Below are 25278 nucleotides of genomic sequence, written 5' to 3'. Positions count from 1 at the left end.
TGAGAAGAGGCCAGGCCCAGAGGAGACTGGGGGCAGACCCGGCCTGAGTGTGCAGGAAGGGAGCTGCCTACCCAAGCTGCCTTGAGGACTGGGTTTGGGGAGGGCTTTCCTGGGAGCAGGGCTTGGATATCACCAGGCTCCATAAAAGCGGATTTCTGAGATCGGTTGGGGGAAAGGCCTTCAGCAGATGTGTTACAGGAGGCAACTCCAGACCCTCTCTATGGGGGCCCCTCAGCCCCACCCTGGCGTGCTGCACTTCCTAGATGACACCCTCCACGCTGCTCTGGCCGAGCAACTTCAATTCCTTATTCCACAAACATTTTGCACACCCATTTGTACTTTTAACACCTTGACAGGCAATTCCTACCTCTCCTCCCCCCCCGCCCCCCCGTCTTCCCTCTTGGCAACAGTGGGAAGTCTGCATCTCTGCGTACCTCGACTGGGCACGCTCGCTCTCCCCCAGCTCACCTCTGGTCCACACTCTCTCACGCCCACCTCTACTAACACTGGCGTTTCCAGAGTAGCAGGTGAGCTCATTTGCAAAAGCTTCGCTCCCTCCCCTCCCTCCGTCTCCTCTCGGGTCTGGACCCACAGTCCCGCCCCCGGCCCGCCCCCTCTCGGAGGCCCGGCTGCCGCCTGGCTCCCATTGGCTGCCGAGGCTGGCCGGCTCCGTGGCGGGGGCCGTGATTGCGACGCGCCACCGTCAGTCCAGCAGAGAGTGCCGGTGGCGGGGCCGGCAGCCCGGCAGCCGCAGGTGGGGCCTGGAGCACTGGCGCTGGGACGGAGCCTGGGAGCCCCGGAGGCCCGGATAACCCCGGATAAAACGCGCCGGGAGCGCCCAGGATGCCCCGCGGGGACTCGGAGCAGGTGCGCTACTGCGCGCGCGTCTCCTACCTCTGGCTCAAGTTCTCGCTCATTATCTATTCCACAGTGTTCTGGGTGAGTGACTCCCGCGGGGCCAGGGGTGCGGGGGTGGGGACCCACACTCTCTCAACCGCCCCCTTGCTGGCGCGTGCTGGGTCCAGACTTACCAGCTCCAGGGAAGGTGCAGGGAATGCGCGCTGGCTCCTGGTCCCGCTTTTCCTGGGAACCGGGAAATTCTAGTGGCGGGAGCGCAGTCTGAATTCCAGCCGTCCGGTTGGGAATGTTAGAGCCAGTTGCTGACTGACCGAGTAAGTACCACGTGGCTCACCTGTGTACACTTGGTGGGCGGTTTGCCAGCTGAGTGGTTATCTCCTTGCCGCCCACCACGCCTGCCAGGTACTGCCGAGCTTGCTTCCCCATCAGCTTGTGGAGAGTCAGACCTTGCGGTGGTGGTTGGGGGACTTGGATTCTGGGACTGCTCCTGCTATTTCCTTGCTGATGCCCCTGAACTGGACGCTTGCCCTCTGCCTCTTGGTTTCCTCTTTGGTAGAAGGAGGATGCGAGCCTTTTGTTTGGAGTGGAGTCCACCAGAACATGTCTCTGGTGCTCCTAGGTGCTCAGTTACTGTTTCAGTTACCCTTGGCTTTCGCTCTTCTTCTGCCTTGCGGGGCAGGATGGTAGTGGTTGGATTGAACCAGACTTTGAATCCTCCTGCTTCCGCTTTCTGGTTGAGTGATCCTGGGGGAAGTTACTTTGATTCTCTTGGCCCTAGTTTCCTCCTCTGCAAATGGCGACAGTCATTATGTTCAACTTTTAGGATAATTGTGGAGATGTAATGAAATAGGCCAAAATGTGTGCCTATCAAGCGCCAAAAGTGTGAGCCATTATTGTCATTGTGGGTAGGAATCTGGTCCCCTGTGCTGTAAGTTGCTCCCACAGACTGGTTTCTGTAAGGGCTATTAGATTAGCCTGGGGCCTAGTTGAGAAATGAGGACATCTTTCTGCAGGACAACTCTACCCCTGCCACTCTAGAATAGCTCCCTGGCCCCAGGAGGCCCCAAGGGCAGACTTGTGCAGGGACCCTAGGTAGGTGACTGCCACCTCATGCTCCCCGCAAACAACTGCTCTTTCCTGGTGTGCTCCTCAGCCCCTTGCTGGGTCTCTTCTGTTGGCAGGAGCTGCTGGATTTGCCATCAGGACAGGTTTTCCCCTTGAGGCCATTGTGGGTTTGACCTTGCCTACTTGGAGATCCAGAGTCTAGTCCTGCTCTGTTACTGACTCACTGGGTTATCTTAGGCAAGTTACTTCCCAGTTTGGGGCCTCAGAACTGTTCATTGACTTTTCCCTCTAGAAAAGTAGCTTAAGGCTGGCTCCTAATCTCCTGTCTCTAGGTAATGTGGAAGAAAGATGGGTAGTATGTTTGGAGGATGGCAGATGGAGCAAGGACACCCTGGTGGAAGCTACAGGAAAGCAGAAAGTTCCATGTAGGATTGGGGTGGGGAGGATCTGATCTTTAATTTACCCAATGTTGCATAAGAATCAACTGGAGAGTTTTGAAAAAACACTACAGATTCCTGTGCCCTGGCATAGGCATTTGTTTGAATTTACTTAAGCTCCCCAGGTAACTCTAGTGTGCAGTCAGGATTGGAAACTGCAGCTCTAGATGGTCTCTGTAAGTCTACAGGGATGCTTTACCTGCTTCTTGTCTGGCCTCGTGAGCTCTTCTGTTGGTCAGATTTGAAAGAGGAGATGGTAAGTAAGGTTGATGGGTAGAGAGGTAGGAAGGTGGGGTTACATTTCTGGTTTCACCCCTTCCCTCGACGTGTAATCACTGACTGGTCTCTTAACCTCCCTACGTTTTTCTCATCTGTCAGTTGGATAAGTGATACTTAGCCCTGCACCTCACTGAATTGTTTTTAGGATGAGCGATATGTGGACAGAATGAGCAGTACACAGGTAAATTATGCAGTTAAATAAAACCAAACTCAAAATTTCAAGGCTTTGTTCTTTTGCTGTCCTCTACCTGTCCTATGGCCCTTGCTTTGCTTTTCTTGGGCAGGGCAGAACTCAGGACTTGGAATTCTTCCTCTACCAACTGAGGTTGCCTCACCCAATCCTTGACTCCCATCCCTGGAAGTATTTCTGCTTAAAAATCTCCCCACCTCGGGTGGCGCCTGTGGCTCAAGGAGTAGGGCGCCGGTCCCATATGCTGGAGGTGGCGGGTTCAAACCTAGCCCCGGCCAAAAAAAAAAAAAAAAATCTCTCCACCTATGCCAAGAACTCAGCCACCTACCAACTCTGACAGGGCAGCTTCCAGGTGCCAGAATTTGACTGCAGGGCGGAGGCCCAGTGTAAGTAAGTAATTTGTTCTGGCCTGGGTAGCTGTTAATTGGAAACCATTTACAAGAAAGCACATTATCTCTGATGCAATCCCTTGGGGATGGGGGGTCAAGGGTTAGTTGCTTTATAAGCCCAAACTGCTGACAATTGCATCTCAGTCTTTTGGGTTGGGAGGGGTCCATACGTTTTATTACAGCCATGCACTTTCTGCAAGACTTTTTGCTATAAAAATGATTGACAGGAAATGCATGGATATGGTTCGAAATTTAAAAGTAGAAAAGGGTAGTGGTCAGGAACAAGCATCTCCCTTGCCCTACCCACAGAGGACCTCTGTTATCAGTTTCTTGTGATTGAGATCTCCTAGCAAAGGATGTATCCTAGATACAAACATGTATATATATCATAGATAATAAAACCTCTGGAAGTTGACCACCCAAGGGACACTAACAAACCTGTCAACATATGGAGGTGGTCAACGTAAGGAACTAGACCTACAATGCTGATTTATACGTGTGGTACATGTCTATGAAAATTAGGTTAACTTGAGGAGGTGGTCAGTTACGGAGGTTCTACTGTATATGTTTTTTCACATAGGTAGCGTGTTATACAAGAACTTTTCACTTAAATTGAAATCCACGTGAATTATGGAGGTCTGCTGGAGGCTGCCTCCTTCCATTAGTGGTTGTGTAGGCTTCGCTCTAGCTATGCCAAATTTATTTAATCCTTCCCCTCAGGTTGTTTCCAGTCTTTTGTTACTGGGAACAGTGGTATCTTTGAACAGAGATATCTTCGGGAGCAGGGTCTCTCTGAGTGTGTCATTTGCATATGTGTGTATGTTTGCAGGGTATTTCTGGAAGTGGAATTGCTCGGTTAAAGGGTATAATATATGTATATATTGAATGTATAATATACCTAATGAAATGCACCTATACAGCTCGGTGAGTTTTCACAAAGGAGACACACATGTGCAGTCAGCCTCCACTCAATTGTCAGCTCCCAGATAAACTAACAAACGGTTAATGGAAGCCGGGAGCCCCTTCAAGTCCTCTTCTAGTCACTAGCCTTTCTCTACAGGGGTAACCACCATTGGACCATCTAGCAGTATAGAATAGCTTTGCCTGTTGTTGTATGTGCAATTTAAATTTTGTTGTCCAATTCTTCTGTATAGAGGTTATGCTAATTATATTAATTTTTTTAAACTGACTTTTCAAACTTGAACTTATTTTTAAAAGGAGGCTTTATATCACTACTACCAATGGGAAACCAATGCCCCTTGTCACAGATAGCTGGCAGTAGTTAAAGTAAATATAACACAGTCAAAGCAAATATCCTAGCACCATGTTGTGGTTGTTGAAGGCCTGTGACCCTGCCATGCACCCTCACGTTCACCCTCTCTGTTCAAGAGGCAGGTTGGCAAGTTTTTAAGTGGCTTAAAGAGAAACTGGTACCCAAACTGACACTTGCTCCTTGATGTGATCAGAGGGTTCAGAAGGGATTGAACAAGGAAAACGTCTCAGTCTGTGAGTCAATGTAAATATGACCCTGAACCCAGCTGGTGACCTCCTGCTCCATACTCAAGGGCTCTCTGGTTTTCAGGGGGACCCAGGAGGCTGTGTTTCAGGGACACTTAGTAGATGTGGCATGTGCCTCCAGGTCTCTTCATCCTTAATCAAGTGTTCCTTGCTTCTTCCAGTACGTCATTGAGCAGTCTCCATGAGAAATGCATTTACCCAGAGGCACTTAGAGCCTCCGCTTTCTACCATTAAGGGTGAATCATTCTGATCCATGCGACCTCAGCCCGTTGGGGACGTACCTCTAATTTTAGCACTGCTCACAGGGTATCCTAGGATCTGTTTACAGGACTGTTTTTCCCTGCTGGATTGGGTACTCTTGGAGATCAGGGGTATAGATCATTCATGCCCTTCTCTGAATGCCAGGCTTGAGCACACAGTGGGTGCATAGGGAAGGCTTGTTGGGTGATGGTGAAGGGGGGCTCTAACCTCCAAGCTGTGTAGCCAGCAGTGGTCAGGCTTGTTGAACCCTTGAATTTGCAAAGTGGGCTGCACTGATCATGGAGCCTTGGCTCTTTAGAAAGCAAGCCTGTGGCTTTGACAACAGGTAGGATTTTCAGTTGGGTAAGGGTGTCAGTGTTTGAGGTGTTGACTAATTAGGGATAAAAGGACTTGGTGGGGGTGGAGGGCAAGTAGGGAGAAGGTTGGGATGGGTAGTGGTGGTAATAATGAATGCCAGAGGCAATATGAACGCTTTCTTCCCTTCCCTAAGGATGGAGCTACTTACTGGAGGATGGCCAGTGATTCTTTATACTTCTTATAGTTAATGGTTGCGTGGGGACTCTGTACAGTCTGGGTTTAAATCCCAACTCTGGCACTTATAGGTTAAGTGACTTAGGCATTAGTTTCCACATGCCTCAGTTGCCTCATCTATAAAATGGGTATTAGAACCTACCTGAGAGTTGCTGAAAAGATCAGATGGATTAAAATATAGAAAGAGCTTAGAGCAGTGCCTGGCACATGACAAACACTTTGTCAACTGCTGACAGATTAGCTTTTCTTTTCCTATCTTCTTTTCCAGTCCTGGTGCTACAGAGCTAAAGACCAAGAATGAGAAGGGCCCTTAAAGACATCTCTAGTACAACCTTTTTATTTTACTGGGGAGAAGTGAGTTGCCTGAGAGCCCATGGCAAGTTAGTGACAGTCCAGGACCAGACCCAGGTTGTCTGACTCAAGGGGTTTTTTTGCAGTTTTTGGCCAGGGCCGGGTTTGAACCCGCCACCTCTGGTAATGGGGCTGGCGCCCTACTCCTTTGAGCCACAGGCGCTGTCCTGACTCTAGTTTCTTCATTGGGATCCCTTGTATATTCCTCCCTGCGGTCAGGGTGAGGATGGGAGATAGCCTTTCTGAAAGGGGCCAGATACCTGGCCTCCCTCTTAAGCATTAGATGAAGCCAGATAGCAAAGAAAGTGGATTCAGTTTCCAGCTGGAGATTGTTACTTTTGAAAAGAGCCTTATTGTGTTTGTGAAAATAATATGTGTACATAGTTTAAAAAAAAATTCAAGCTGTTCAGGAAAGTATAGTGAAGACAATAAAAGTCACATTGTTGATTCCATCCAAAGAGAACCACAGTAAAGGGTTGGTAAACGTCCATCTAGATATCCCCCTTGTATGCACATGTAGATATTTTATTTCTTTAATTTTGTTTTTCTTATTGTGCTTGATTCATCAGGCAGCTCCATTTGCTTGTTCTAGGCCAGCATTTCAAAGAGAAAACAATGAAACTCAAGCCGAAAGTGGGGCAGCCTTCGTATTGGAGGAGTGGTCAGCCGTGCCTAATGTGCTGCAGAGATGATCTCACAGCATCGGACTGGGTCAGGCCTCCGGCATAGAAAGCTGCTCCCCTACCCCAGTCGCTTTGCCAGGGAGCCTTCCAGAACCTTCCAACATCTTCATTTTATAGATGAGCAAACCAAGGCCCTGAGGAAATCCTTCACTCTTAGTCTAGACTTTTGTGCATGATCCTCTCCCTTTCTGTAAGGGAGGGATTGCTTTAAAAGGTAGGACTGAACCTTGCCACCTTTGGTTTGGATCCTGGGAAGCAGGTATAACCGCTTGCCCTGTTGCCCGCCCGAGCCTTTTTTTCTTAGGTGACTCATAATGCCACTCTGGGGTGGGGCTCAGAGCAAACCAGATAAGGGACTGATAATAAATTTCCGTGGAGTCAGTACCAACTGACTCCACACACAGGGAAAGATGTCTTCTGGGTAAGCCAGGACAGAAGGTGTTGGGGGAAAAAACCTCCAACTTTTCCCAGAGAGAACTTTTGGATGTGAATGGTCTACCAAAGACCATGTGCATGCCCAAGGGGTCAGACTTGTCGGCCCAAGGACCTGGCCACACATCCTATATGGCTGGGGATATAGGATGTCGTGAGAACCTATGAATCCAACTCATCAGAAAAAGCTGCTTTCTGCTGGACATGTTAAGCCTGCCTAAAGCAGATGGCTGTGGCCGGGTCCTTGGGCTGACAGGTCTGACCCCTTGGGCATGCACATGGACATTTTGGTAGAAGGCAAGAACATCTAGACTTAACCAGACATTCTCCCAAGGGTGAGGATGGTTTATTTGTTCACTCAGTCAACAAATAGCTATTGGACCAGGCACTGTGATAGGTATGGGAAACAGCTATGAACAGGACAGGCTTAGTCCAGGCCTCAGAAAACAGACAACCTAGTAAGTAAATATTGCTTGTGATAGATGCTAGGGAGACAATTAGGGAGTAAATGGGGTGGGATTCCTATCCTGCTTTAGATGATGTGATCATGAAAGGCCTTTATGAGGAGCTGATGTTTCAGATGAGGCTCAAAGAATGAGAAGGGGCCAGTCAAGAAAAAGGCAGAAGGAGCAATAAGTGCAAAGGCCCTGCGGCAGGTGGGTAGGCATGGTTAGAGCAGATGAGGTAGCCCAGAAGGGCCAAGTGGTGGGTGGAGATGGCGGTGAGGGCCTGGTTGTGTAAGGAGTTTGGGGTCTGAGTTATGAGAAGAGAGGGTTAATTGTTGGGACCTGGAGGTAGTGCAGTCTGGGCATCTAAATCACGTGCTGCTCTTCCGTGATACCCTGGGTGAAGGACCAGTTCTCTGAGTCTCCTAGACAATTCACCTGTGGATGCCCCAGAGGGCTGTGGGAGGCTTGTGTGAGATGGGAGATGCACAAGCTCCTTGCCCATGGGATGGAGACTTAACTGTGCGTGTGTGTGTGCACGGAGTGGGGGAGGGTATTGCATTGCTCAGGGGTGGCTGGGGATATAGGATGTCGTGAGAACCTATGAATCCAACTCATCAGAAAAGGCTGCTTTCTGCTGGGCATGTTCAGCCTGCCTAAAGCAGATGGCTGTGGCTGGGTCCATGGGCTGACAGGTCTGACCCCTTGGGCATGCACATGGTCTTTCCCAGGGGCCGGTCCCTTCCCACCCCTTGGTTCTTGGGCTGCCATGGCGTACCAGCAGAGGCTGTGGGCTCATTGTGGGCATGTGGGTGCTTGAGGAGTACCTCCGCAAGCCGCTGAGAGCTCCCTCAGAACATTTTTTTAGCTACAAGTTAGGCCCCTGGGAGAGGTGAGACAAGTATAAGGTGATTTCTTCTCCTGGAGGGTCAGTCCATGAAAGAGATGAATGCTGAGCTGGGCTGAATGACCATGGCTACTGAGGAGCCCGCAGGGGGGACTTGTAGGGCTTCCCTGGGCAGGGAGGCCTGACAGGGAGTGGAGTTGCACCTCGGGAAAGCGAGGCTGGGTCCCTGAGTAATGGCCTGTTTCTTGGGCCTGAATCTTGAATTCAGACATAGCCTCTGGGAAGGCCAGGTCTGGAGGCCCAGTAGGGCCCTGTGTACCAGGTTAGGAGGACGAAGTCTTCTTGGTTGAGCAGGTCCCATTGGCTGCATGGCAAGTTTTGGATAACTCTGTCTCAAAAAAAAAAAAAAAAAAAAGTCTCACTTTGTTGCCCTTGGTAGAGTGCTGTGGTGTCACAGCTCACAGCTCACAGCAACCTCAAACTCTTGGGCTCAAGTGATCCTCTTGCCTCAGCCTGCTGAGTAGCTGGGACTACAGGAGCCTAGTGCAAAGCCAGGCTATTTTTAGAGACAGGGGTTTGGCTCTTGCTCAGGCTGGTCTCCAACCTGTGAGCTCAAGCAATCTACCTGTCTTGACCTCCCAGAGTGCTAGGATTACAGGTGTAAGCCACCGCACCTGGCCTTTTCGACAACTGTTTCTGCCTTGCTCTTCTGGTCTATTGAAAGGGAGTAACTGTTGTGCCTCCTCCAGGGGTGAAACTTGGATGGGACAATGTCTCCAGCACTCTTATTGGGGCCATATGATAACTGTTGCAGAAGACGCCACCTGATGCTTGTCCCACTATACTTTGTTTCACCTCTTTGGAGTCTCTGAATGACCCTGTAACCTGGTTCTATTTTATAGAGGAGGACTGAGGCCCTGAGCGGGGAAGTGACTTGTTTGAGACTCAACATTTGTGTCTGTCCTTGGGACAAGGGCTGTATCACTGTGGAAAACGTGCCTGTTGGATTGTAACTTTTTCCAAAAGGGACTTTCTCACCAAGGGAGGCATTTACATCTTGGCCTGCAGGGAAGCAAATATTTTCCTGGAGGGTAGAAGGAAAACAACCTTGGCCCAGTCTGGCTTGTTTTTGTCTGCTCAGGGCCCTCCCACTTCCTGCCAGGGAGAGCCAGCTCCCAGGGCCATTGGAAATCCTTCCGGGATAACGCCTGTGACCTTGCACAAGTCACACAGCCTCCCCCCCCCACCCCCATCCCCCACCCGCTGTTTCCCATCCTGGCTGGCTGTGCTGGGTGAGCGTGGGGAGACTGCAGGGTGCTTGGGGTCATGGTGGTCACTTCTGTGTGTTTACTGGGTGTCAGGTGCTGGGGTGGGTGCAGTGTGGTTGGTGGGGCTGAGCTGTTTTCTAGATGTTCTCTCAGTTAATCCTCTGTTGTCCCTGTTTGCACCAAGGAAAGAGAGGCTCAGAGAAGTTAGATAACTTGCTCCTGAGTGCTGAGGTGGAGTGTGAAGCCTTGCTGTCTCTTTTTGCAGACTTGTTCCTTCCTTCCTGCCCCAGATAATCATTCTTCCTTCAGAGAACTTTTCTGTCTTAGAGAAATGTACCTTTTGTGAAGGGGTTGTTTGTTCATCGCCTTGGTTATTTAGTTACTCATCTAACATTTCTAGGCATCTGGGGCCTCTGATTCTCCCTGAGGCTCCATGGAGGAGCACTAGCTCTGAGGGCAGGGACCATGGGCGGTGGGCTGGCTGCTGTCTTGCGTGGGGAAGGAGAGAGCAAGCAGACATCAAGTGGCACATGGCATCTGAGCCCAGGTCACGTTGGTTGGTTCTCTGGAGCTGCAGGAAGGTGGAAATGGAGCCAGCACCATTGTCCTTCAGAAACAAGTTTAAAAAAAATTTTTTTTGGAGAGAATAGGCCAGGACGTGAGAAGTCTTATTTCTGGTGAGGGAGGGCAGCTTGCAGTGAAGAGAGCATTGGCCTGGGAGCTGGGAGCCCCAGTCACAGCTGTGGACCAAGGGCTAATTCGCTGTGTGACCTTATGGGCGTGACAGCCTCTCTGTGGGCCCCGGATTCCCATCTGCAAAATAAGGGCCGTGGGCCGGGTCAGTGTCTGTCTGCTTCTTCCTGGTGGTAGACAAGATGATTTTAGGTGGTTCATGGTGGAACATTTAAAAATTTTAGGGTGTGTTACGTGTAATGTGTGTTGAAGAAAATAGTACCTCAAATCTGTGATTTCATACATGGTGATTAAGTTAGATCAGGACCATATTTATTTTCGTAAGCCAGTGGGTTTAAAGAAAGCTATCGAGTAGTCAATGATAGTGCAACTCACTGACCAACACAGCCAGTGCTGGGACAGGCCACGAGGCTGGCTGGAGCTTGAGAGACGCTGAAGTTGTCAGTGGTTTCTTCCGGCCTCAGGAGCTGGAAACTTTGGCAGTTTGGCATCTCCTGGTCCAGTGTAGACACTTAGCGCCGTGTCTACTGCTGTTAAAGGAGGGGCTTCTCATTGTGCGCTACAGCATCTTACTGTAAGATGACAAAGGAGTTTCGCCCCCCCCAGGACTCCCTGCATGACCCTTACACTCCCACTTCACACTGGAGCAGCTGTTTCGATGCTCAGCGTGAAGCCGTCTGTCCGTGTCATGCAGCTCCTGAGCGGCTGTCTTTGCGGGGCCACAGCAGCCTAGCTCTGGGCTCTCACCTGACCCTCCCTCCTCTTAGGGCCGCTCCTTTCTGCGCCAGGGTTTCATTGTCTTGCTGGCTTTTGTGTGTGCGTCTTTTCTCGTCCTAATTTTCTTAAAGCAGAGGAGGGGATTTAAGGTGAGTATTCCTCTCTCTCCCTCCCCCCACACTTCTTCCCCACACATAGCAAGGAGCATGTTCTGAAGCCTCGGCATCCTGTTTCCTGGATGTGTAATAGGTAGGTTCCCTCTGTAGCCTGTATTTAGCTCCAGTTAGCAGTTAGTGGAACATCTGGTTTGGGCATTAATTCCGGGCAGAGGAGGCCGCTTGCTCTGGGCCTCTGGTGAGCTGGCCCTTGGATGTCACCCCTGAGACTTTCCTGCTGACAGTGAATCTGGTCTGGAGCTTCAGGCAAAAAGAAAACCCAGACCTGTAAACAGGTGCCCCCCTCTTGGAAAATATGGAACTTGGATCTTGCTTGCTTTAACTTATTATTATTTTTTCTTTTGCACCTTTTTTTTTTTTTTTTTTTTGCCCAGGGCCAGGTTTGAACCCACCACCTCCGGTATATGGGGCCAGCGCCCTACTCCTTTGAGCCACAGACGCTGCCCTGCTTTCTTAACTTTCTGTTGTAAAAACATTCAAACACATAGAAAAGGTGAAAGAATGACACAATGGATACTCCCGTGTCTACCACCTGGATAGTAATTTTAACCTTTGGCAATGTCAGAATAAATGGGAGATATTATGACAGTTCACTCCAAGTTGTTCAGGATACATCAGGATACAAGATAGAGAGTTCTTGGCTATAATCAGAGCATCATTATCATGCTTAAGAAAATACTAAGTCTGTACTGAAATTTCCCTATTGTCCCCTAAAATGTCTCTTATATTACCTTAAAAAAAATCAGGATCTAGTAATACAGATGATGCATTACATTGAATTTCTCTTTGAAAAAAAGGTCTCAGTGCATCTGAAACTTGAGGGATGACCTGTGAGACTTTGCACGTTACAGGTTCTGGAGTTTGGGGAGGACTGTTGGGTGTTACTTGCAGTATTGTGCTGGTTCAAAACCTGCCTGGGCCTGCTAAGGCTTGTTGCTTAGGGTAAGTTTAAAAAGCTGATAGGGAAAGGGAAGGTCTTGCTGGCCCTGGAAAGCTGACTCCACACATGAGACCTCTTCCCTAAGTCCCCTCCCCCATTCCCATTAGAAGGGGAGCTGATGGGTGGCCCAGGTGGGTACACGGGCCCTGTGCCAGGCATTGGGGGAAGATGCTGTAAGGAACTGAGAAACCCAGGGCTGGCTACCCATATATATAGTCTCTGGGGAGATCCCTGGTGTGGCCTGGTCATGGCTTTTGGAAACTCAGTGTGCCCACTGATGTGTGGGGTAGTGGCTTTTCATTCCTTGGTTTTGATGGCTGTCCGAGGTTGGGGGTGGCCCTGGGAGAATCCCCTTCTCTCGGATCAGAAGAGGGAATTGCCAAGTGGCTGGAGAAGTCTTCCAGTCAGTTAGAGCTGTGATAGGGGAAATGGACTTTGATTTTTTTTTTTTTTAATTAAACCCACAGCAAAAATTGATAGAACGTTTGCCTGCCTTTGAGTTACCAATTATGAACATCTTAACAGCTCTCTCTCTAAATACACCACGTCACTTTTTGTCAACCCAGCTTCAGTGGAGCTGCAGTCATTGCAATGCCTCCTTACTAAATACCTCAGCATTCAGTTTTCCTTAGAAGGCATTCTTCCACACACCACCGAGAAAAAATCACCGTTAAATGAATCATCATACAATATACAGTCCTTATTAAAATTTCCCAGTTGTTCCCTGTGTTATAAGAAATGTTTGGGGCTGGGCATGGTGGCTCACGCCTGTAATCCTAGCACTCTGGGAGGCTGAAGTGGGTGGATAGCTGGAGCTCCTGAGTTTGAGACCAGTCTGAGCAAAAGCAAGACCCTGTCTCTACTAAAAAATAGAAAAACTGAGGCAAGAGGATTGCTTGAGCCCAAGAGTTGGAGATTGCTGTGAGCTATGACTCCCCCAGCACTCTACCCAGGTTGAGACTTTGCCTCAGGGGGGGAAAAAAATATGTTTGGTCTTTGTCCCTACTTCCTGGCACAGAGCGCCACAGCCCTTGGAATTTCCTTTTAGGCCTTCTTGTTATTTGTAATGAACCAGTTTCACCACCCTGATGGTGAGGTGATTTAGGGTAGGACCCTAAAGGTTGGTGGGCCCAGGCTTGTCCTTTGTGGCTCTTCCATCTGGCTGTTCCTGAGTTATGTCCTTTATAATAAACTGGTTAGAAGTAAAGTGTTTTCCTGAGTTCTGCGAGCTGTTTTTGCAAATTATTGAAATTGAGGAAGGGGTTGTGGGAACCCCCAATTTATAGCTGGACTTTGAGGTCTGGACTTGCAATTGGCATCTGAAGGTGGGGAAGCTCATGGGCCTGAGCCTGTTCACTGTGGAATCCAATGCTAACTCCAGCTAGAGGGTGTCAGAATTGAATTAAATTGTAGTGTCTGTACCCAGTGTCTGGAGAGAATCAGAGAATTGGTTGTTGGTGTTAGCACCTTGTTCCTGGGCGGCACCTGTGGCTCAGTTGGTAAGGCGCCGGCCCCATATACCGAGGGTGGCGGGTTCAAACCCGGCCCCGGCCAAACTGCAACCAAAAAAAAAAAAATAGCCGGGCATTGTGGCGGGCGCCTGTAGTCCCAGCTACTCGGAGGCTGAGACAAGAGAATCGCTGAAGCCCAGGAGTTGGAGGTGCTGTGAGCTGTGTGAGGCCACGGCACTCTACCGAGGGCCATAAAGTGAGACTCTGTCTCTACAAAAAAAAAAAAAAAAAAAGAAAGCACCTTGTTCCCTAAATGTCCTTTGTAGGTGTGAGCTTACTCAGTCTAGCGTACACCCAAGGTTCACACATTACTTTTGGCTACGTACATCTTTAGCAATCTAGATTTCCCTCACTTTTTCTGAGTCCTTCAAAGCCTCCAGGCAGAACATCTGGATTTGCTTCATGGGTTCCTTGTCATTAGGTTCGGGCCACACATTTTTTGCAGGAGTGTTTCTCAGGCGATGCAGCGGGAGGTACAGGATATCACATTAGGGGGAGTGTGCTGGCTGGACACACCCTCTTGGCTACCCTGAACGTGACCACCAGCCCTCTCCATTGTAAAGATATGATTCCCCATGACAGCGAATACATACGCTGGTGATGAATATTCTGTTTGGGGAAAGACCTTTTGAAAGCTAATTTGAGTGTGCCACTCCTCCGCTTAAATTACTTCAGTGATTTCCCTTTTCCAGCCTCAAAGTACATTGAGCCTGCCTGCTTCTGGCCAACCTCACATGTCCACCATGGTCCAGGCGCCACTACTTCTACTTTTTCTTTTTTCTGAGACAGAGTCTTACTCTGTCACCTTGGGTAGTGTTGTGGTATATAGTTCACGGCAACCTCAAACTCTTGAGCTCAAGTGATCTTCTTGCTTCAGCCTCCCAGGTTGCTGGGACTATAGGTGCCTGCCACAACACCCAGCTAGTTTTTCTATTTTTAATAGAGATGGGTTCTTGCTCTGGCTCAGGCTGGTCTTAAACTCCTGAGCTCAGGCAACTTACCTGCCTTGGCCTCCCGGAGTGCTAGGATTACAGGTGTGAGCCACCACACTGGCTTGTGTCCACAATTTTTTTTTTTATTTTTGGGGATTCACTGAGAGTACAATAAGCCAGGTTACACTGATTGCAATTGTTAGGTAAAGTCCTTTTTGCAATCATGTCTTGTGTCTGCAATTTTTTTTTTTTTTGCAGTTTTTGGCTGGGGCTGGGTTTGAACCCGCCACCTCCGGCATACGGGACTGGCGCCCTACTCCTTTGAGCCACAGGCGCTGCCCAATGTCTGCAATTTTTAAAACAGTGGTTATCAAAGTGGATCTTGGGACCTCTGGCATCTCCTTTCAGGGGGTCCACACAGTGGAAGTCACTTTCACAGTAATGCTAAGACTTGCCCTTTCTAATTTTCTCAGGAACATAATGATGGAGTATTTCAAAGACATGTGACTGTGACGTGGTACTAGACTCAGGAGCAGACATGAGAATTCAGCTACCTTCTCATGAGTTAGATGTTAACACTTGCAAACATGAAAAGCCCATGCCACTCTGCTCACTCAATATTTTGGGAAAACTTTAAAATAAATAGTACTGTTTATGTTAACATGCAAATCTGTTCTTATTTCTTTCTTTTTTCTTTTTTTTTGTAGAGACAGAGTCTTATTTTATCGCCCTCGGTAGAGTGCCGTGGTGTCACACAGCTCACAGCAACCTCCAGTTCCTGGGCTTAGGTGATTCTCTTGCCTCAGCCTCCTAAGTAGCTGGGACTACAGACGCCCGCCACAACACCTGGCTATTTTTTTGTTGCAGTTTGGCCGGGGCTGGGTTTGAACCGCCACCCTTGGTATATGGGGCTGGCACCCTACTCACTGAGCCACAGGCGCCGCCCAATCTGTTCTTATTTCTTTTCTTTTCTTTTTTTTTTTTGTAGAGACAGAGTCTCACTTCACCGCCCTCGGTAGAGTGCCATGGCATCACACGGCTCACAGCAACCTCCAGCTCTTGGGCTTACATGATTCTCTTGCCTCAGCCTCCCGAGTAGCTGGGACTACAGGCGCCCGCCACAACGCCCGGCTATTTTTTTGTTGCAGTTTGGCCAGGGCTGGGTTTGAACCCGCCACCCTCGGTATATGGGGCCGGTGCCCTGCTCACTGAGCCACAGGCGCCGCCCCCAATCTGTTCTTATTTCTAAATGAGTAAATATTTGAAGTATGTCTTGGTTTTAATTTATGGTACATAATTGATATCCTCTATAAAAACAAAAGCTCTGAAATCCCCAACAAATGTTGAATGGAAAGGAGTTCTGAGACCAAAAACTTTGGGAACCACTGGCTTAAAACAATGCCCAGTGCATAATAGCTACTTAGTAAATAGACGTTGATGAATTTCTTGGCTTAAAGCATGAGGCCTGGCATTGGTGGTCTGGCTTCTGTGAACCTCCCTGGCCTCCTCCCCGCCCCTCATTCTCTGCCTGTCCATGACTCCAGCCAGCCATGCTGACTTGCTGTCCTGTGGTGCCTTCATGGGCATCTGGAACTTCTTATCCCTCTTGTCCACCTCAGGAATTCCTTCTTGTCTAAACATCAGTCTAAACTTCAGCTCCTCCAGGAAGCCTTCCTTGATCCCGCCCATCTGATTTAGTGTCTCATCTCTGGCCCCTCTGCACAGTTAAGTGCTTCTACCTCAGAGTTTATTGGTCTGCTGATTGGTCAGCAGACTGACCTCTTTGAGGGCAGGGACCAGGTCTTATCTGTTTATTTCCACTGTTTGGTACATCATAGGTACATATTGAATCAGTGAGTGCTGCCTTGGAATTCAGAATGGGGGGGTCTCCTACTCCCTGGGATTAACTTTGGGCCAGAGTGGCTCTAAAAGGGAAATGGCTTCTGGCATCTGATTTGAGTCTCAAAATGTCAGTGTTACAGCAGGTGCATGATTGCTGGGGTAGCAGTAACATATACTGAGCACCTGCGGGGTGCCAGGAGCATTTCTATGGCAAAACGAACTGCAATGCTCTTGAGGTGAGATGCCATGGAAAAATCTAGGCCCTAAGCACCTTCCATAAGGCGTCATGTGGAGAGATGTGGCCTGCAAGTTGAGCCACCAAACTTCTGTGAATTTGTGACATCCTAACACATTTGCAGAGTACGTGAAATGGTTGAGGTCAAAGTTGACAAGTATGTGGCTAGATCCTGCTGTCATGCCTTGTATGCAGTAGTTAGTATCAATAACTTCCTGGAGTTATCTTTTCAATGGGCATAGTTAATACTATAAATATCAGTACCCCCAAGGGTTCCCATTATTGATTTCATAGGTGTTCAGAAGTGGAGAGAGATCCCTATAGCTGGAGGGCTTCTTGGTGAGCTTTGGAGAATGGGCCTCCGCCCCCTTTTGGCTTTACTATTTCTAAAAGAACAAGCGGTCTCCTTCCTGAGCCTGCTGTGGGAAGTTATGCTTGGAGGTGTGTGAGTTGAGGGAGGCTGGTGGTGGGGAGGGCATTGCTGTCCCCTTCAGGGTTTTACCCTTGCAGAAGTTTGACATCCCAGGGCCAGCAGGAAGGCAGGGCAGACCCTTGGACGAGTCAGAACAGTGTGTGGAGAGAGAGGAAACTCTTGACTACTCCAGCCTGCTGATGTGCTGGGGTTCTAGGAAGAACTGTCTGGGCTTGACTTTCCATGGATTCCTGGGGCAGTGAAGGGACCCGAGGGGTTGTGGTGGTCAACAGAGGGTCAGAGAGGGAAAGGGACTTGCCTAGTGGCAGAGCTGGGATTACAGTCTAGCGCTCCCACATCCCAGCTCAGGCTGATGCTGCCTCCTTGTCCTCTTTGACCTCTTCAGAGCCCTTGGAGGGGATGTTTTGTCTTCATTAAGGCCCTGCACATGCCAGGCACTGACACTTGAGATCTGATGACCTCCTCCACCTCCTAACCCTAGATCAGGGCAGAGGCTCAGTTCAGGTGGGGGATTCTGTGTAAAAGGGAATAAATAAATAAATAAATATATCATCTTGATTCTTTTTTTCTTATATATAAAACTACATCTGACATTAAAAACAAGAAACACTTGAGGCCTATAATACAATCTGCTACTTTACTAATTCATAAATTCAGAGGAAATTCTTACGGCATAAGAACCAGCTGCCTTGCCTTCAAAACCTAGTAACCTTCTCAATAAATCTCCTGTTAACTGAAATTAAAAAAAATTTTTTTTTAGATTGGTAATATTTAAACCAGAAACACTTAAAGCTTTATTAAACTTTTTAATCAGAGGAAAAAAAAAAAAAAGAAAGACGAGACGCTTAGTTTCATCACCGCCTGAATGTGTAGGGAGAGCCCTGTTTGGCCCCTCTCCTGGGAGCCTGTGTCGGCACCTGCTCTGGGGTTTCCTTCACTGCTTCCTCCTTCCTCTCACTGCCTGCTCTCCACTCCTCCTCCTTTTTGGCCAGGTCTCTTCTTTATGGTGTCTTCTTTCAGCAGACCAGAGGGGTCAGGGAGAGGTGAGACCACAGTCTTCCCTTCCCCTGAAACTCTTCTTGCCCTCACTCGGGGCCCCATTAGGATAACTCCCAGACATCCTCTGGCCAGGTCCCCAGGCCACTGGAAGTATTGGGGCTGCCTGGACCAGTTCTGGACAGAGTGGGATCTGAAAGGCTATGGGGACCTGGACCAGAAGCTGTTATATAGGACAGAAGCCCCTTGTCACCTCTTGGAGCCTGTGCCTCTTTTTAAGGGGTCTGACAGGCAGGGTGCAGTGGCTCAGGTCTATAATCCTAGAACTTTGGGAGGCTGAGGTAGGAGGTTTGCTTGAGCTCAGAAGTTTGAGACAAGCCTGAGCAAGAGTGAGAACCTGTCTTTACTAAAAATAGCCTGGCATGGTTGCAGGCACCTCTAGTCCTAGCTACTTGGGAGGCTGAGGCAGGAGGATCACTTGAGCCCAGCAGTTTGAAGTTGCTGTGAGCTTGGCTGAGGCCATTGCATTCTAGCCTGGGAAACAGAGTGAGATTCTGTCTTAAAACTAAACAGAAAAAAAAAAAAAAAAAAGGGCGTGAGAGAGTGAAGATCAGGGCTCTCCTGCCCACTTCCTGCTGGTGGTCTGTAGCTATCTGTAGTGGGGCCTCAGCCAACTGGGTGCTGTGGGCCCCATGGGAACACAGTCCCATTCAGAGGAAGTAGGAAGAAGGATGACTCGTGGTGGTTTGACACAGAGTGTGTCCCTAAGCAGTCACCCCCGGAGAAGCACCCCTCCACCCCGGAGAGCTCTTCATCCCTAGGCTGCTCAAGCCCAGCTCCTAGAATCCCAGCCTGCACTGTTACCCTCTCATCGCTAGCTTCAACCCTAGGCCTAGGGGGCTGCCTGCAGTGGCCTGAACTGGGGGACTTCTTGTCTCCATTGCCAGCGCCAGATGTCCAGGGTGCACCTGGGAGCAAGGTCTTCTGCTGTGATTGGCCTCTGGCTAGTGTGGGCCTGGGGGCTGGCGTAGGTTCTCCAGGGCTGAGTGCTGGGAAGAAAATCCCTAGACGCTGTTACCCAGGTACTCTGGGGACAAGGGGAGCATCCTCCCAAGGAGGTAGGCTCTGTCTTGGTTCAGATTGATGGAAGATTGGGGAAGAGACACAGAGTTCTGGAGATGGAGGGAGAGAAAATCAGAGGAGGGTATTGGGTGGAGGTGAAATTGCTCTTAATTCCCCTCCCATGGATATTTCCATGGTTTTCCTATTAACCATGAGTCACTCTTATCCTTAAGTCCTAATGGCTCTGCTCCAGAATGGGATCACTGTGGAGTTCCTTCTTTGGGCTTGCAGGCTTCTGAAGCCATGCCATTTCTCAGAGTCACTCCTCCAACAGATATATTGGGCCAGTTCTCATGCACAGGAGGGTCCAGTCAAACTCCACGGGTCCTTCAAGGCTCAGTTCAAGAATTCCTCCTCTGGCTTCCCAGGAGGAAATAATTGCTCTGCCTCTTGACTCAGATATCTTGGTCAGTGATTTGTCTGTCACTTCCCACCTGCCTGCCCTCTGGCTCTTCCCAAGGAGGGCCCTGGACTGAGTCAGCACTTACCCTGAGGGCTTTGTGGTAGTTCTTGATTAGAAATTCCACTTTCTACCCTGGATGAAGTGAATAGTGCGCTTGCAAACTCCCCAGCTTATCTCTTTTACAGCCTGGAATATGCTACATGTGGGAGTCTTTTAAATCAAGTTTTGCAACCATTGTGGACAGGAGGGGTAGCAAAACAGACTGACATGATCACTTTGCTTCCTAGAGAGGCTTGTTTTCCAAAGGCCACGTTTGCCACCCTTGGGCTAGGCTATCAAGAGAGACTTCCAGACTGGGAGATGAGTTCTACCCAGACAGCCATGGAAAACTTGAGGGAGGCAGAAAGAACTGTTATTTAAAAAGTCATATTCTTTTTTTTTATTGAGACTAAGTCTCTCTTTGTCGCCCTTGGTAGAGTGCCCTAGTGTCACAGCTCACAGCAAACTCCAACTCTTGGGCTCAAGCAATTCTCTTGCCTCAGCCTCCCGAATTGCTGGGACTACAGGTGCCCACCACAACACCTGGCTGTTTTTAGAGATGGGGTCTTGCTCTTGCTCAGGCTGGTCTTGAACCCATGAGCTCAGGCAATCTACCCATATTGGCCTCCCAGAGTGCTAGATAAAAAGTAATAATTCTTAAAAGAAGACAGGGCAGAAATGTCAATTCTCCCCAAAGGGATCTATAGATTCAGTGTGGTTACGGTCAAACCCCATGAGACCTGACAAGATAATTCCAAAATGCATATGGAAGAGTCAAGATCTGGGAATATCCAGGATGCTTCCAAGAAGACAGGAAGAAGGGATTTGGCCTACCAGCTGCCTACATAGCCAAGATGTGTTATGAAGCTAGTCATTACAGTAAGGGAGTTTGTTTAGGGGCAGACAGAATGATCAATGGAAGAGTTAGCCAGAAACAGACCCAGGCATGCATTGAACCTTAGGGTGTGATAGGATAATAGCAGATCAGAGGACAGGAGGACTGGTTTGACCTGGAAAGTGTAAGGACCGAGGATTGCAGTTAACCAAGTTCTCTGTAATTGACATCTGGTTTAATGGTTAAAAATTTTTTTTTTTTTTAAAACCAAGGAAGTCCTGTCCCGGGACAAGGTGGAGTTAACACAGAGTATTAGTGATGAAGACCAGGGACTGGCTCCTTGTTGGCAGTGGGAGGCAGCCTCTGCTGCTTTCTTAAAAGCTGGCTTTGGTTTGGGGATGGGGGAGCCCCATTTCTCAAACGCAGGGCAGGGTCCAGGTCAGAGGCTGAGGTTTGGGAGCCCCAAAGCTTAGAATACTGCCTGGTTGTCCTGGAGGTGGGGCTGGTGCTCTCTGGGGGATACAGAATGGGCCCTATATCCAGGAGGGTTGAGGACACTGCCAAGACAGGAGTGGGACAAGAGAGACCTAGGTGCCTTAGGAACATGGGAGAAGAGATTGTTCTGAATGAGGTTGGTAAATGCGTACTGAGCCTTCTCTAGCTAGCAGCAAGATGTTTGGAGCACATGGTTCTTTAGAAGGGGTGGTCTCCACCTTCAGAGAGGAGCCCCGTGGGAGAGGTGACAAGCAACTTCCAGGGAGAAGTGCTGTGGAGCTGTGCTGTCCAATGTGATGGTGCCACCACTACGTGGTGCCCATTTAAATTAATTAAAATGCAATAAAGTTAAAGGTTCATTTTCTCAGGCACCTGAGCCATGTTTCAAGAGCTTGCTAGTCACACATGGCTAGCGGCTACTCATTGGGCATTAGCATCTTTGCAGAGAGTTCTCCTGGCGGCATGCTGTGCTGTTGGGATGTTTATATTTTGCAAAGTTTTTTTTTTTTTTTTGTGAGACAGAGTCTTACTTTGTCACCCTCAGTAGAGTGCTATGGCATCATAGCTCACAGCAACCTCAAATTCTTGAGCTTGAGGGATCTTCTTGCTTCAGCCTCCTGAGTATCTGGGACCATAGGCACCCACCACAATGCCCGGCTATTTTTAGAGATGGTGCCTCACTCTGGCTCAGACTGAGCTGGTCTTGAACCTGTGAGCTCAGGCAATCCACCTCACCTGCCTCGGCCTCCCAGAGTGCTAGGATTACAGGTGTGAGCCACCATGCCAGGTGATACTTGCAAGGGTATTTCACACCTCTTCTCTCACAGGTCTTCATAAAGGCCCTTCTGGTAGCCTTATTGGTTGGCCACACAGGCGGGTTTGGTTGTGACTCTGGCCATGTCTCCTATGTTGGGTTACTTTGCCTGGTCTTTGAAATAAGATTGGTTGTTTCTGGGGCAGTGAGGGGGTGTGAAGAAAGGGAGATGACGCACATACAGCGTGGCTTGCTTGCTCTGCTGGTGGCAGCGGGCTTTACTATTTTACCAGTGAAAAATAAGGCCCAAAGTGGGAAGTTACTTGGCCCAGAGTAGTAAGCCAATGCATGGAGGTGCAGAAGGCCAGCTCCTGCCTCCTGTGTTACCTCTCTGGCTGCTGCCAGCAGCTGATCTGTGTCGGAGAGAAGCGGGGAAGCAGTGTGCAGGCAGGTATCTGTCTGTGGGTGGGATTGGCCCAAGGCCACGTGGGATCGTCTTGAGGGCAGACGGCCGAGTAACTGGATGTCCAGAGTTTCTCTGGGGACGGGGGAAGGCTCCTGCTAGCCCCACTTTGTTCAAGCTATTCCCCACCTCCTTTCAGTCTAGAAACTCCCCAAAGTGCTATGTTTTGACCCAGCACAAACCAGGCCCTCAAGGGCCCTGTGAGAATGAAGTGGTTCTTAGGGCCTCCAGGAAACATGGGCTCGTTTGGGGCCATCCTGACATTCTGACACCTCCCTCCTCCCTGTGGCCTTGGTTGGAGTCCTAGAGCTCTCTGTACTTTTCTGTGGCAGGATTTACGTCTTTCCTTCCTTAGACCAGGGGTTCTGTGCTTCTTTATGTGAAAGGGACCCCTTTGGCCCTCAGGGGAAGCCTGTGGACCCCTCCTCAGAACAAGATACTTAAATGCATAAAATGAAATATACTGGGTTACAAAGGAAACCAATTATATTGCAATACAGCTATGAAAAGTTCATAAAATCAAATTTGTGATATAATAATATGCTTTCTTTATCAATGCATGGAATTGCAGGATCCAGCAATGAGTCTGATACTACTGTAATTTTGAAGTAAGGATATTTAAGATATTTGAAATAACTATAATGTGATTTCCGTTAGTGACATTTACAGGTGCTGTTAACACTCCTGTGATTTGTTGCCTGCATTTTAGATGTGGAAGGAGCATTTCAGTAGATATTAATTAAAAGTATGATTTTTTTCCACCTCTGTCTATGGTTTGAAGACTAAATTCCATTCCTTGGGACTGTCATTTCCAGCCTGTCTCAACTCTCCCTTCTCCCAGTCTTGTCCTAGATAAGAGCTTGGTGTCTGCCTTTTGAGGTGAAAATGTGCCTTGCAGGTCCCTTTTAAGCACAGACTTGTCTCAGCTGGGACCGGTGGCCAGATGCTTCCTGAAGGAGACACAGGTGCTGGAATGCCTCACGAGGCCTCCTGGTTCCCGTCAGTTGCATGGAACTGGGCTCTCCTGGCCCAGAGGAAATAGGGCTCAGAGGGGACCTTCAGGCCCTGGTCATGCTGGGTAACAGGGCTTCTCTGAAGCCTGTTGAAGACATTGTGTGGTTCTCAGAGGCTGAGGTTTGGGCCTGGTCTGTGGGCTGCCGGCAGTGTGCTCTCTCCCTCTTGGCCCCAGATGGGCATGGCTGTGTCTTCCCCACCCCCAGCCCTATTAAGCTGAAGCTGTCCTGCTTGACAGATGGGCCGTTTGCTTCCTGCACTAGAGCTGAGTGGCCAGCTGCCTGGTAAAGGGCTATAATTAGCAGAGAGGAGTGGACGGGATTGCACGTTGGCATTAACAGATGCTTTTATACTCAAATGGATAAACTGATGTCATCGGAGATGTAAATATCACTTGGAAATTGTGAAGTCCCTGGGAAGGTTTATGCCAGCCTTTCCTCCCTATGCCCACTGCCCCCTCAGAACACTTGAATAAGGAGCCCAGATGGGCCTGTGCCGTGTGTGGGGCAGCCTGGGGGTTGCCTGTGAGGCTGCTGCAAGGGCTGGGGCTGGTGTGGCTCTGCACTGTGGCGGGTGGGGGTGGGGGTGGGGGTTGGGAGACTGGGGTTTGCATTTGCCATAGGAGCTTGTCCCATGGCTTTTGTGGTCTGGAACTGTTGTGAGGCTAACTAGCAAGGAAGTGGCAGTGCTTTATAACAGGAGGGAGTGACATCAGACCAAGGGGAGTTTTGTTTTCTGCTGGCAAGGCTGTTTTGGAGTGGATGCTGCGGCTCTAGGGAGCTTGTAAAAATAGAAGGCATTAACTGCCTTTATGGGGAGGGCTGGGGTCAGTTCTAATCAGAATTGGGGCCAATGACAGCTCTGATGTTTTGGGGATGGTTTTCAAAGCAGAATACCTTAACCCAGAAGCACAGCCTCAGGCAGGAAGGAGGGATGGGGACAGTCTGGGGGGATGAGAGGGAAAGATGTCAGGGCCCAAGCCTCTGTTCTGCCAGAGAACTTTATTTATGATGGGAAACATAGACCTCTCAAAAGTGTGTGGGGCCAGTTCTGAAAATATTAAGATGTAATAGTTAATATTACAGATCTAATATTAAAATTAGCAGAGAGGAATGGATGGGATTGCATGTTGCTTCAGTGATGGGGGAGAATTACACATTTTGTCAAGATAGAAGATAAAACCCTACCTCTGCCACGCTCAAGTATGACAAATTCTTGAATATATTATTCATTCTGTGCTTGGGCTTGAAAACCAGTGTTCTGTGGGGTTCTTATTTAACCGGCGTCAAGGTGCATAAGTCTCTGGGTTCTTTGTTTAGGGTTAGGGTTTAGTTTAGAGCAATTCTTTATAGGTGGAATAATTCAGAAGAGAGAGCTTTGGCTTTTTAGAAGCTGCTTTCTATTATTTTCAGAGGACCCATGGGGCTAGGCTGGCCTTGAACAATCACTTTCCCAAATTCTGGGTTTTGAAGCATGATTGACCAGACAGCCTCTGGTTAATCTTTCTCTATCAAAGGTCGATTTTTATTTTCTGTGGTTGCCATTTTCTTGTAGAGGGGTGTGTGTACATGTGTGTGTGTCCTGCCTTATATGGCCAACTTGTTAACAAGTAGCAGATGGCTGAGTCTGTCAATGACTTCAGCCCCTCCTGGCCTGTGTGTACTGGAAAGGCATTCCTTCTAGACTGGGGGAATGGGTCTCAGTAAGCCTGGATGATCTTTTCAGATCAAGCGGAATGGCACTTAACCTTGAAATATAGCAGAGTACTGGATCCAAGTGAGATGGTTTCCTGGTAATACTCTGTTTGGGCGTAAATAAGCTCAGTCTATTTGTTTGACTTCTGGCATCCTGCCACTTGTCAAAGCTTGTGTGGAAGCAGGTACTTCCCTTACTCAGGACTGAGGACTTAGTCTTAGTGCTCTTTAGAAAGAGGTCCGGGGGCCTACTGTGAGGATGTGATGATCATTGAGAAACGTTAAGTTGATTTAAGGCTGGGGTGGACTGGTAAGTACCTGAAGGGGCAGCCTCCTCAGTGTCCTAGACGTTGACACAGGGGCAGCTATGCTCACGGCACCTGCTGCCCACATCTTGTCTGCATTGTCCCTCACTGCCTTTCCTTGAAC

At 49.0% G+C, this 25278-nt stretch overlaps 1 protein-coding gene across 2 annotated transcripts in view; it reads left to right on the top strand.

Moving 5' to 3' along the window:
• Nucleotides 1-701: 701 nt before the first annotated feature.
• Nucleotides 702-25278, top strand: part of TSPAN15 (tetraspanin 15) — a 47856-nt gene continuing 23279 nt past the window's right edge. Inside the window, exon 1 of one of the 2 annotated variants that reach the window (XM_053585278.1) lies at nt 702-939. In XM_053585278.1, coding sequence (XP_053441253.1) covers nt 844-939 — 96 coding nt within the window. In that variant the 5' untranslated portion in view covers nt 702-843. The remainder of the gene's footprint in view (nt 940-25278) is intronic. The other variant, XM_053585279.1, reaches the window with a different exon arrangement.

Source organism: Nycticebus coucang, chromosome 3, assembly GCF_027406575.1.
Source record: "Nycticebus coucang isolate mNycCou1 chromosome 3, mNycCou1.pri, whole genome shotgun sequence".
In the NCBI taxonomy this organism is placed as follows: domain Eukaryota; kingdom Metazoa; phylum Chordata; class Mammalia; order Primates; family Lorisidae; genus Nycticebus; species Nycticebus coucang.
Note: the sequence above shows the minus strand (reverse complement) of the source record. Positions and strands in the feature narration are given on the sequence as shown.